We start from the raw sequence: 12,742 nt of genomic DNA, 5'->3' as shown, positions 1-12,742 counted from the left end.
GGGAAAGAGGTTTCCCCAGCATGGGGGCAACCTCCCAGAGCAGCTGTGTGCTCTGGGGGATGCTGGTGCAGTGACACCCAGTGCCTGCATGCCCCCAAGCTGCAGGGCATCTTCCCAGGGCTCAGGGGATGCCTCAGACCATGGCTTTCCACCTGCCTCCACTGCAGCCCTTCCTCTGAGCAAGGATTTTGCTGTCACCCCCAGGCAGAGGACGCTAGGCTTGTCCAACAGTCCTTCATGGGAATCCTTCTGCCCAAACACCTTGGAAGCACCCAAAGGGGCGCAGGAAAGTGTCCCCTACTCCCCATGTTCCATAACAGCTAATGCCATGGCACAAGCAGGGGCGGCAGCCAAATCCGCAGAGGGGGGGGATGACAGCTGGCAGGGTAACATGCCCCTGTAAGGCACGTGGACGGAGGTCCCATACCTTCTCATAGGCATTTGCTTGCTGTGACAAGCCCAGATCTCCTCCAGTGGGCATGTGCCAGGAGGGGACATTCACCCTGCCCTGTGCTCAACTGCATCGCCCGCTTGTTAGCTGGACCCTTCCCTCATGGAGGCTCGGGCTGTCCTGCCAGCCCCTCTCCATGCTCCCACCGCGGTCCGGCGGACAGCCGAGCGCAGAGGTTGGCACTGGCTGGGCAGGCGGCGGAGGGCAGATGCAGAACCGCCCTCCCTGTGCCGCTGCTTGTGCCGTCTCGCTTTTATCTTGCCAAGTCACCTCCGCCCTGCCTTCGCTCTTCACCTCCTCCACAGCCTCCGTGGGCAGGCTGCCTGGCATCATCCCTCCCCCTGCCTGGGGTCTGGATCTGGCCGAGCTGTGGACTGCGCTGGCGTGGGCTGTGCCCTGTCTCTCTCTCAAGGCCTCCTGCCTGGGACCGAGCACTATCTGTGATGCTTTGGGAGGCGTTCTATCCTCCTCAGAATCAGTCAGAGCAGAGGGTGTTCCCTGAGAAGGAAACAGCATGAATCAGCTCCAATTTTTCATGCGCTCCACAGGCAGAGAGGAGAGGGGAACGGGTTGTGCTGGGCAGGGCATGGTCATTGCGCACCAGGGGCTGCGAGTGTCTCTGACAGAGGCGCCCACATCTTCGCCCACTGCTGTCTCCCTCTCTGTCACTTTTAAACCAGCTCTCCCTGCCACAGAAACATCTCTTGTTCAAGCACTGCAAAAACACCCTTTGTACTTTGAATAGGACTCTTGAACGCGAGGCAATGTGCCAGGCGCTGACAGCCAAGGCAGGGAGGGCTGCAGGCAAACCCCACTCTGCTTTTGGGGACCAGCCCCTGCGCAGTCCCAGCGCTGGGGGAGTGCTGCCAGGCCCCCGCCTGCACCCAGGGCTCCCCTTGCCCGCATCCTGGCCCTGCACATGGTCGCTGGAGTTTGGGCTGCGTGTGGCAACTCCCTGCCTGCCACGAGTGGGTGTCTGCCCTCTGCTGGGTGTCTGCCTGCTCCTGGCTTGCAGTGCTTTATGGTTTGATGGTTTTGGAGTGTCATCCACACCTTGCTCATAAAGGCAGATGGCTTAGGTGTCCTCGGGGATGTGCCCCCAGCACAGGGGAGGGAGCATGGGCACTGAGCTGGGTTGGGCACTGGAGCACCAGTGCCGGGGCTGCCCTTGCCACAGACTGTCCCTAAGCCCTTGCCACCCCCTGCAGAGAGTCACACCGAGATGGCGAGTGCCCATGGGGCAGAGCCTGATGCTGAGGATGCATCTGATGCTGAAGAGGCCATCTACGAGGAGGTGGTACCCTGTGACAGGATGGAGCTGAGCCAGCGGCTGGCCGTGGAGGAGCTCATCACCACTGAGGCCAGCTATGTCCACAACATCCAGCTCTGTGTGTCAGATATCCGGGCACACCTCCAGAAGAAGCAGGTGAGAGGGGGCACATCCCCCCACCCAGGGTCTAGGCACCATAGGGTGAATCGGTCAAGAGCTGTGATATGCCTAAATCACTGCAGGGAGGTCACCATGTGCTCACCTTCTACCTTCCTCAGGCTTTCCCTGATCAGCCAAGATCTTGGGTTGGATGGACATTGGGTCTGACCCAGTACAGCTATCCTACTGCTTTAACCCTGCACCTGTAACATGAAAAGGCCTCATTGCCCTGCTTGGGAGCACAGCCAGGTCTCAGCATCCCCATTTCCTCCTGAAACAGAGAATCTCTGCAGCTCCTTGGGTGTCGTGTGGGGCAGCTGGAAGGCCACGAGTGCTCAGAAGGGCGTGAGTGCCTCCAGAAAACACGGTCCACCTCTGTCTGATGTATTTGGCATCTTTGTTTCCTCCAGCTACCTGAACTTGACCTGGAAGGACTCTTCTCTAACACCGACGACATCCTCCACGTCTCCAGGCGGTTTCTGAAGGGTCTTGAGGCCACGGCCACCCAGGAGCACGAGCAGCTGCACTGCATCAGTAAGTGGTGCAGTGCCGAGAGCTGACCCGTGCCCATCCATGCCTTTGCTGGTGCTGGCAGCGCCGCTGCCTGGCGCTGTGCCCGGGTGCAGCCCCCAGGGCCACCCACCCTGACCCCTCCTGCACCTCCCTCGGCTCCGGGAAGCACTGCTGCCTGCACACCGCCGTCCATGGGCAGCCACCCACGCTCACCCCACAGGGGCAACCTGCAGAAAATGAGGGGCCAGCTTAGCATCAGGCCCAGCTTAGCGGAGGCGCCCGGGGCGCAGAGCACTGCCCCAGCACGTTTGGCTGGCACTGCTCTGCCAGCTTCACCCTTCCAGCAGGCTGAGGAGAAACCTCCGCCTTTCTCCAAGGCCATGGGAAAGGACCATCCTTTCCAACCTCGCTCTCCTTCCCCAGGCACCCTGTTCCAGGAGTTCAAGGAGGAGATGGAGACCGTCTACAAGATCTACTGTGCCAGCTACGAGCATGCCCTCCTGCTGGTGGAGAGCTACCGCAAGGACCCCAGGCTGCAGGAGGAGATCTTGGAGACCCTGAATACAACAGTGTAAGTACCTGCTACTGAGGCCACCACCTCCCTGTTTTACCTACTGGCCTTGCCCTTCTCTCTGGACAAGATGCCTGCATGGGTACGTGCCACCAGGCTGAGTGTAATATCATGGCCATCATCTTTGTGGCATTGCCTGGTGTAGTCCCTAGCAGCCTGTCCTGCACCCTTGGGGCCATTTGCCAAAGGGGCACTACAGCTTGGTGGTCTTTTATGGTGGACCCCAAAACAAGGGATGGGGTGGCACCCACAGCTCTCGCCGGCTCCACAGCCCAAGAGGGCACATATTCTCCAGCTTGATGAGAGCAACGGGCTGTCCCCAGGGGGACCTGCCAAATCCCTCCTGAACCCCTGGGGGAGGTCAAAACGCTGTCGGAGCCAGGAGAAACAGGAGTGGGAGTGGAGCAGAGATTTGCTGCTGAGATTTGCTGCTCTCTGTTTTGGGGCACAGACTATGTGACTCCCAAAGGGGAGTCCTGCCCACACCCTCCCTCCCCGTTGCCCCCGCAGCAAGCGCGGATCCCGTGCCTCCTGTTAGACAAGCGCAGCACTGTTCAGGGAGGCAGGGTGAGTGCCCGGGGCTGGCACTGCCTTCGGGGATGGTGGGGATGGCACCCCTCTGCCAGTGCTCCCAGGCGGGGGGATGGCCCTACAGCTGGCAGGGAGCAGGGGTTTACAACCAGACACCCCCCACAGGTACTGGGAACATCTTGCCTGCATGTCCGAGGCAGCGAAGCTCCCCTACAGCTGGAGAGGGGCTGCTTTCTCCCCAAAATGCTCACAGAGAAGCTGGGAGGGAGATGATTTGAAGATGATGAGGGGTTTGGAACATCTCTCTTATGAGAAAAGACTGAGGGACTTGGGGCATTTTAGTCTAGAGAAAAGAAGACTGAGGGGGGATCTTATCAATGCTTATAAACACTTAAAGGGAGGGTGCCAGGGGGATGGGAACAGCCTTTTTTCAGTGGTGCCCAGTGATAGGACAAGAGGTAACAGGCACAAGTTCGTATATATGAAGTTCCATCTTAACATGAGGAGGAACTTCTTTACTTTGAGGGTAGTGGAGCACTGGCACAGGCTGCCCAGAGAGGTGGTGGAGTCTCCCACTCCGGAGACATTCCAAACCCGTCTGGACGCCGTCCTGTGCAACTGCTGTAGGTGACCCTGCTCTGGCGGGGGGGTCGGACTGGGTGATCTCCAGAGGTCCCTTCCAACCCTGACCATTCTGTGAGGAGCGGCAGGGCAGAAGGGCAGCCCTCCACACCGACCTCGAGCGATATCCCCTCTCCATCAGGCCTCACACGGGTGCGTCGGACCTCAGCTTCTTCCTGGTGATGCCGGTGCAGAGGGTCACCAAATACCCGCTGCTGCTTGGGAAGATCCTGGAGAACACCCCAGCCAGCTCCAGCGCCTACCCGGCCCTGCAGGCAGCCGTCCGCGCCATGGCCCAGGTCAACGCCAACATCAACGAGTACAAACGGCGCAGAGAAGTAGGTGAGCGGGCAGCGGGCACAGTGCGGGCAGGGGGCACGGTGCGGGCAGGGGGCGCGGGGTCTGGGAAGTCCCAGCCCAACCCCAGTTGTCTGCCCTTGGTGTTGCACTGATTCCCACTTAAATCAGTTCAAAGCTCTCCTGCCCGCCACCCGTCCCGCCTGGCAGAACCACAAGGCTCGTGCAGGCAGCTCCTGGCACTGCTCCGGTCCTGCAAATGCCACTCTGGGCAAGACCTGGAGGCTGCAGGAGCAGGGTGGCATGGGGGGGAGCTGAGCACAAAACCAGTCCGTCTGCATTCCCGGAGCTGGGGAATGGGGAGGAACAGTCCTGCCCTTGGGATAGGAGAAATCAAACTCCCCACAAACAGGAGCTTGCTCTTTTTGGTTTTCATAGTACTTTCCCTGGGGCCGCCCTTCTCTGATGTGGGTTGTGCTTATCGTGTTGATCGTGACTTGCCAGCTCGGGGCCCGGGTGCTGCTCACCGGCGTTGCCCGCTCAGGCTGCTGAGGATGCTGCCATGAAGTTTCCTTTTCTGATCTATTTTTTTTTTTTCCCCTTCCACCTCTTGTGCCCCCACCCGAGGCAGCAACCAAATACAACAAGGCCGAGCACCTGACTCTGCGGGACCGCTTCGCCCGCCTCAACACCCACTCCATCGCCAAGAAGACCACGCGGCTGAGCCGACTCCTCATGCACGAGGCCGGCATCGTGGCCAAGGTGGGCAGCCCCCACCCCACCGCCCGCACCCACGGACCCACAGCTTCTCCTTGGGTCATTTCTGGGGCTTTCCGCCGCCTCTAGAGATGACAGTGAGAAGGGGAGAGCGGAGCAGAGGTGGCCTGGCCGATGCTGACACCCAGTGGCTTGTGCTGTCACAGGAGCCACAGTCCCATTTTCGAGCAGCCCAAGGGTGGCTGCTGGTCCCACATCCCAAGGACCAGCGGGGTGGGAGGGATGCAGGTACACACCTCACTCCCTGCCTCAGAGCGCTGCAGGGGAGTGCTTTGACCCCCAAAGGACCCACAGGATCCTCAGGCACCCCAACGAAAGGAAAGACACCCCAGTGTTCCCCAGCACAACCACACCAAAAGCCCCGTTTCTGCGTGCATCCCAAGCACCAGAGATCTGGGCTCTTTTCAGATTCCTGGAGGCTCTGAGGGTGTCCCCCGCCTGTCCCCAGCCTGTCCCCAGCACTGTGAGCTTCAGGCAGGTGCCTGACTGCTTTTTACATCAGCAACCAGAGAGGGCCACCAGCCCTGCCTGAGCCGGGGATAAGCTGTCTCTTGCCTTGCAGACAGAGGACAAGGAATATGACGACCTGGAGGAGAAGTTCCAGTGCGTGGCATCCAGCGTGGCCATGCTAAAGGAGAATGTGGCATCCTACCTGGGCCATTTAGAGGTAAAACCCTGACCACTCACAGAGGTTTAACCCCGTCCAGGACTCAAGACCTGTTTCTTGGGACGGAAGAGTATTTTCAACTATGGAAACCAGTGTCATTTGGGGATGTTCAGTGACTTGCATCACTCAGCTAAAGATGTTGTGCCGGGCCGGGCTTGCGCGACATCCAAAGATCGCTTCAGTACAGCAGAGCTTAAAACAAAATCAAGGCTTTGTTGACACAGTCTGAGCTGGGTGTCATTTGAGAATAATCAGTCCTTAAACTGATCATTGTTTCAAGGCATGAAATAGTTGAGAAGGCCAAGTGCTGTTCAGCCTGGGAATTCTTGCATAACAGGTATAAGGCCGAAGTGTTCCCAAATCAGGGAAACAACAAACTTCTCTTTTGAGATGACTCGGCTCAGTAGCCACTGTGGCTTTCTTGTGGAAATCCCTTGGGACACCTGAGGGAAATGAAAGTATGAACAATGGCAAAACTTGAAATTCCCAAACACTGTATTTTCAGGAAAGTCTTAGGAAATGGCAGAGGGTTCAGAAAGCAACAATTCAAAGGCTGGGAAGACCTTGTCATGAAAATATTGACAAGGGCTCCCCATATAGGATTGGAAAGGAGGAAGAGGGAACAGAAAGACTCTCTGTAGCCCAAAGAGTGGGTAAAATAGGACTAGAATAGAAAACATGAAGATGGCAATCAGTGTGACAGTGAGATGTGGCATCAGCTAGGGAGACAGGGTATGACCGTTCCTTGGGACATCAAGTGCTCCTGGGACCTGCCTGGCACTGCCCCCCAGTGAGGTGCATCTCTGTAGCTCAGGTTCCTGGCTTCAGCCAGGACATCAAGCGCCTGCAGGTAGGCTGGGCAGCCTAGAGAATAAGCTGTGGTTAGTGTCATGCTGGGGCTTGGGTGCAGCTTCAGAGGAGCTGCTGGTGGGGAAGGTGGGGCTGCATGCATGGCCCATCTCTCTCCCTCTGAAAGCTTCTCAAAGACAATCCTGAGGAGCCAATCAAGACATGTCCTCATAGGGCAGAGGCAGCCTGGCCTCTCTTCATGCTGGCTGGCAGTTCCCTCTTGCACATCTGCCTGTATCAGTGCACCCACCGCAAGGAGCGGCAAATCTTGGTGCATGCAAGATCATCACAGCCACTCTTGCTTGTGTAAGAGCTCCTGTAGGGTTGAGGAAAAAGGGAGAGGTTTGTTAACAGCTAAGTGAGCTCCATGGCTTGCAGACAAGAGTAGCCCAGAGCATCAGTCCTGCTGAGCTGCTAGCACAGAGCGCCCAGGCTAGGATGTTGGCATGTCTTTGGGAACCCAGGGATAGGTTACAGATGGGTTAGCTAGTGGTGGGCGGCTTCTGCAGGTCAGGTCTGATGGCTTTCTCTCTTTCAGGCAGTCCTGTTGCCCACCCCGCACAAGCGTGAGCTGCAAATTGATGAGGGACCTGCCCAGCAGTACCGCCGCTTTGCAGAATCTCTCCATTGCACTGTTTTCCCAGAGTTTGTAAGTCGTCTTTCCCTGTAGATCTCCTTCAGCCAAGCATTGCTCACACCTTCTGCCAGGGCACAGTGGGGGCTAGCTGCTCCCCCAGGGCAGGGCAGCCAAGAGCTGAGGGGGACCCCAGAGCAGGGGGTGTCCTCACCAGCAGACACAGTCCCCCTGGGGCCTGAACATTGCAGGCAGAGCCAGGGGCAAGTAACAGCATCCACTAACAGTCCCGGATGCACGAAGTGAGGAACCAGCTCCAGGGTCCATCCAGGAAAGAAGAGGAGGCAGAGTCAGAGATACAGCTACAACACAGCTCTAAAGTCCATCCAGGGCTAGAGACAAGCTGCAACGTCTATCTGATGGGTTCATCCAGGAGCCAAGCTACCAACAGCAGAGGGCTAAGGTCTACCCAGGAGACAGAGACAGAAACCAGGATACCCACAGCAACACTCAAGCAGCAGCTAAAGGCCCTTAAATGGGCTGTGGCCGGGGTGTGGGTGGAGGCCCCAGGTGTGGCTGGTCTGGGCCATTAAAGACTATTTGTGCCTTCAGGGCCTTGAGATGTTCATGGCTGGCCATGCAGGCAGGGCTGCAGCAGAGCACAGGATGGTGGGAAACCAGGCGTACTGTTGATTTGACTGACACAAGGTGTTTGGCACCAAACCTCACTCCAACCTACCCATACCTTGTGGGCATCCATACTTGCCTTTGGGAGCCCAAGAGCCCCCCATCTGCCTCCTTCCACCACCCCTGCTTGGTTTTCCAGGACTCCCTCTTGGGTCAGGGATGCCACCATGAATGCAGTCAGGGAGGTTTTCCGAGAAGTGAAGAATGTGGCAGGGCAGCCTGAACCCCGCACCTGGATGCCAATGTCCCCAGGGAGCACCAGCACAGGGCGGGAGTGTAGCTACACAGGATAACCACGCAGACCCTGGGCTGAGGGCCTCCATCAAACCCGGACATGATGACCTGCATGGGACAGCCACTGCAGCACCCGCCATGGCCTGTGGGACCTTGCACGAGAGGGTCCTACCCAATCATTTGCATAGAGCACAAGTTTTGAATTGTGGGATGCATGACTGCTCTCTACCAAGGGTTTGCTTTGGTTGGCATCCTATGTGCCTTCAGGGAAGGACGCCTCAGGTGCTCCCCACTCCACACAAGCCCTTCAATAGGTCCCCGAGCCTTTTCTCCCCTGTACAACGGTGTCCCATGCAGACAGCTAGGCCTGTGGGGGGGTCTTACGTGGAGATTTGGGTTCTCTCGCCCCACAGAAGCGACGGCTGGACAGGCTGGTCTGCCAGCCCCTCTGCAGCCTCTCAGACATGCTGGTGGGGCCACAACAGCTGATCAAGAAGCGCCTGGACAAGCTGCTGGACTATGAGGAGATCCAGGAGAGGAAGAGCGAGATGGGCAGCGTGACATACGACGAGGAGGCAGCCATGAACACCTACCTCGCCATCAACGCCCTGCTCGTGGCCGAGCTCCCACTGTTCAACCAGGTGGCTCTGCAGATCCTGGGGCAGATACTGTGCTCCCTCAGCACTCTGCAACGGGACTTGGCTGCCCAGGTCCTGCACCAGGCAGAAAAGGAGCTAGAGCAGGTGAGAGTGACCCCTTGGCATGTGTGCCCAAACTGGCACACGTGCTGAGCCAGACCTGCCTTCTTCAGGCTTGGGACACCACTTGGATATCAGGGCAATGAAGGTTTGCTGTAGCCCTTGCAGACACACCGCTCCCTGTCTGGCATTTGTGAGTGATCTCTCTTCCCCTTCAGCCGGGGAAAGCCAAATTGTCTCTTCTTCACTGCCAGGAACTGTCCTGCCCTCTCTTTGAGGACACCACTGATAATTTATTGATGTGCTGCCTGAGAGATCAGTGTGAACTCAGCTCCCGAGAGCTCTGTGCTGGGAGGGTGAGGAGGAGAAGGACACGTCCTGGCCTGAGGAACGAGCATTCCTCGAACCTCCGTCCCCTAGGAGATACCTTCCAGGACTTCTCACTGCACAGCACTCTGAGCCTGACATTTGCAAACGTGGTGGGTCAGGCCAGTCCAGAGCCCTGGGGCAGAGCGTGGCCCGGGCCTGACCCATGACCAAGATGAGAACAAGATGCAGCCACACAGAGGTATCCTCTCAGGCACTGCTCATACATACCTAGTCATGAAGGTGGATTCGCCTTGCTCTGTCTGGGATGCTTACACCGCAGACATCTACCCCGGAGCGACATCCGCCTGTCTCCCTTGATAGTCAGGTGGGATGGACTGTGGGTTTGGGGCAGGACAGCAGGACCGGGGGACTGCTGCAGTGGGCTGAGTACAGCCCAAGAGCCCCACGTGTGACTGCCCTGCCCAGGGCAGGTGGCTCAAAGCCAGAGAACTGCAGGTCTCCTTGGCAAAGGGAACCGCATCCTCAATGCAAGGTTCATCTTTAGTGACAAGGTCTGTTCTCTTGCTTTCTCACCTCTTTTCTTCCTGCTCCTTTTCTTTTGACCCTTCCCAGGGCCCTCTCTGATCTCAGGGTCTGTCTTCACAGATGCCCCATGGCCGTATGCCTCTGCCCAGTTTCTGGAAGATGGTGGAAGACACCTTGAAACAGTCTGGTGCCCAGCTCTGTACCTTCTGCCAGGCGTTTGAGACAGTCACACCGAGCCCTGTGACACAGGTAGGAGCTGGGAAGGAGGTGTCTCAGGCCAGCTGGATGAAGGATTGTGGCTTCCCAGTGTAGAACATCTCCCTGGGGGGGAGGTTGGCTCAGAAAGTGGCATGGGGGGTTGCCACAGCCATGGTATTTCCCCCAAGCTCCTGAAAGCAGCTGGCTGGGAATAACTAGGGATGAAACAGTCTCAACTCTTCTGGTTCTGGACACTCATCTCCAAACCATAAAGCAGAGCAGATGGTGTGAAGGAGTTTCTCCTCTAACTTCTCACTGGAATGTGATCCTGCAGAAAGGAGAGCACAGGTACATGGAGGGCGTCAGTCTCCTGCCTGTCTCATCAAGTGTTCCTGTCTCTCTTGCTCCCCACCAGCCCCTGAACCCTGCTGAGGAGCGGAAGGTCCTTTCCCTTGTGAGCAAGCACGGCCCAGATAAACTTTACCAAGTGACGAGCAACATCAGTGGCAGCAAAGACTTGGACCTGACCTTGCAAAGGGGGCAGATTGTAGCTCTGCTGCAAAGTGTGGACACTAAAGGGAACAAGAGCAGATGGCTGGTGGATGCCGGAGGTACTGTGAGCGCTATGGGGAGCCTCTCCCCACCTCGGCACCAGGGTCAGAAACCAAACCCGAACCACTTCCTCATCTTGGATGAAGCAGCGGGCCATTGCCTCCCAGGTTCTCCCTTCCAGGGTTGGCTCAGCCCAAACCCACCTCTGCTTTGCCAGCTGCACCCGTGGCCATTAGCTGTAAAGTTCAAGTTTCCCCGTGAGGGAGCACTCGTGGCTCATCACGGCTGGGAAAGGAAAATCCCGTGCACACAGAAACACCTTGAAACCCTTTTTGGGGGGGTTTAGCTGCTGGATATCCCCTAGTGATGGACCAGTTTGAACAGGGCTGCTGTGCCATGCCTGGCAACAGCCAGGTTGTCATTCCTTTCTCTTCCAACCAGTCCTACCTGTGCCAGGCAGCAGGGCCCCATGACCTGTGTGTGTGCGTGTCCTCCAGGTCCCCGAGGGTTTGTGCCTGCTGGAAAACTCCAGCCCTATTGCCCGGTACAAAGCCAGCAGCCTGGGATGCAGATGCCAGCCCTGGAGAGTGGCATAGAGAGAAGGCGACATTCATATGCATCACCTGAAGCTCCCAGGCCCCAGGTGGCCGCCTTCACCCCAGCTTTCCAGGTAAGAATGGGGAACACTCCCCAGGGTCATTCCTAGCAACCCCACCAGCTCCATGCTACTCCTTGTGTGGGCAACATGTGGGTGGGAAGGTGGGCCTGCTTTTCCAGCACACGTGGTCATACATACGCAGCCACGTGCCCAGCAGGGGAGTGTCACAGCCCCTGGCCAAGTGCCTCATGAGGCTGGTGTCTGCCTTGCTGAGACCTGGGGTGGACGAAGCAAGAGGAGTATGCTTGGTGAGGTCCCCGGTGTGCCTCCATCAATGGCAATACTGCACTGTCCTCTTGGAATCAACCTCCATGTCCCCTCTAGGTCCTGCCCTGCCATGTATGTCCTTTCCCCTTTTGACTCTCACGTCCAGCAATGGCTTCCTCCCTCCTTCCACTCCTTTTTGCAGGTGGTCGCCGGCTTCTCCTTCGCAGCCAGGAGTCCGCAGGAGGTGAGCCTGCAGGCAGGGCAGCCCGTGGTGGTGCTGGAGCCGCATGACAAGAAGGGGAGCAAGGAGTGGAGCCTGGTGGATGTGAATGGCCAGAGGGGCTACGTGCCCTCCAGCTACCTGGTGACCGTCCCTGTGCAGGAGCCCATGGGCTGGAGCTTGCCTGTGTGAGCACGGCCAGCCTGGCACCCAAGGGCACAGGCTTCATCAGATGAGAGCCATCCGCTTGGCACCTGAAGACACATCACGGGAGATGCTGGAGGGGGGCGGCCGTGGTGGGCCCAGGCCAGGGAGATGGTGGGAAGCAGCTGGCAGAATGTGGCCTGGGGGATGTAGGTGTGAGGGACGGCAGTCAGGAGGGACGACAGTAGGCGTGAGGGTGCCGTGCCCCATGTGTACACGCACAAAGGAAAGGAGCGTGGGGGAGTGAGGGCAGGTGGCTGCAGTTTTCCAGGGATTTGCTGAAATCCGTGTCAGTGACAAAAGTGTCCCTAGGGGTGATAAGACAGCCTTGTCCCCAATTAGATCAGGGCCAAGCTGCAAAGGGTGCAGTGCTGCAGAGGGGTTCTTCAGCGTGGCATGGAGCATCTGGGGCTCGTGGGAAGAGGCTCTCAGGGGAATCGCTGGTTTGAGTGCGGAGACCAAGGCAGAGCACCCCAGAGACATGGCTCCCCATTCCTCACCGGGTTGTCACGCCTGCCTGGGTGCCCACCCTGATGTGCCATTGCGGTCCCTTCGGCAGCACTGCCTTTACCTCCTGCTAAAGGGCACATCAACGCCAGCCTGCGCCCGGCCACAGCGTCAATGATGGGAGGGTGCCGGGCTGAGCGTGGTGGCTGGGGTCCTCCCCAGCCCTCCTGGCCACCCAGCACCGCTCCTCCCTCAGTTTCCCCCCGCAGCACAGTGGGGCTGATGCCACTGACCCCTTTGAGAGGCACTTTGAGCTCTGGTGACGAGAAGCGCTCTGTACACCACCGATGTGGTTTCGTGGGACTGATCCGCTGACATTATAATATGTTATACTGTCTCTCTGCCCCAGCTGTGCTGATGGGCTCCCCCTCCTTCCCCCCTTCTTCCCCCTCCTTCTGGGGAACTGGGAGCACTGGTTTTGGGGCGCTGGGAGGCTGCAGGG

The 12,742-nt window shown here is 58.1% G+C and overlaps 1 protein-coding gene across 1 annotated transcript; it reads left to right on the top strand.

Moving 5' to 3' along the window:
- The first annotated feature begins 1,673 nt into the window (after positions 1 to 1,673).
- On the top strand, positions 1,674 to 11,781 carry ARHGEF37 (Rho guanine nucleotide exchange factor (GEF) 37). The gene is made up of 12 exons (XM_009882060.1): positions 1,674 to 1,877; positions 2,291 to 2,414; positions 2,817 to 2,964; positions 4,259 to 4,458; positions 5,045 to 5,175; positions 5,753 to 5,857; positions 7,245 to 7,355; positions 8,615 to 8,944; positions 9,875 to 10,003; positions 10,368 to 10,563; positions 11,002 to 11,174; positions 11,572 to 11,781. The coding sequence occupies exons 1-12, from the start codon at positions 1,674 to 1,676 to the stop codon at positions 11,779 to 11,781; spliced, it is 2,061 nt and encodes a 686-aa protein (XP_009880362.1).
- Positions 11,782 to 12,742: the final 961 nt, after the last annotated feature.

Source organism: Charadrius vociferus, unplaced genomic scaffold (genome assembly GCF_000708025.1).
Source record: "Charadrius vociferus isolate BGI_N301 unplaced genomic scaffold, ASM70802v2 scaffold3, whole genome shotgun sequence".
In the NCBI taxonomy this organism is placed as follows: domain Eukaryota; kingdom Metazoa; phylum Chordata; class Aves; order Charadriiformes; family Charadriidae; genus Charadrius; species Charadrius vociferus.
This window is presented reverse-complemented; position numbering and strand designations above follow the sequence as displayed.

Coding starts and splice junctions, on each gene's coding strand:
- ARHGEF37 (XM_009882060.1), top strand. CDS start 1,674: ATGGCGAGTGCCCATGGGGCAGAGCCTGATGCTGAGGATGCATCTGAT. Junction 1,878..2,290: donor CACACCTCCAGAAGAAGCAG/GTGAGAGGGGGC, acceptor TGTTTCCTCCAG/CTACCTGAACTTGACCTGGA. Junction 5,176..5,752: donor AGGCCGGCATCGTGGCCAAG/GTGGGCAGCCCC, acceptor CTTGCCTTGCAG/ACAGAGGACAAGGAATATGA.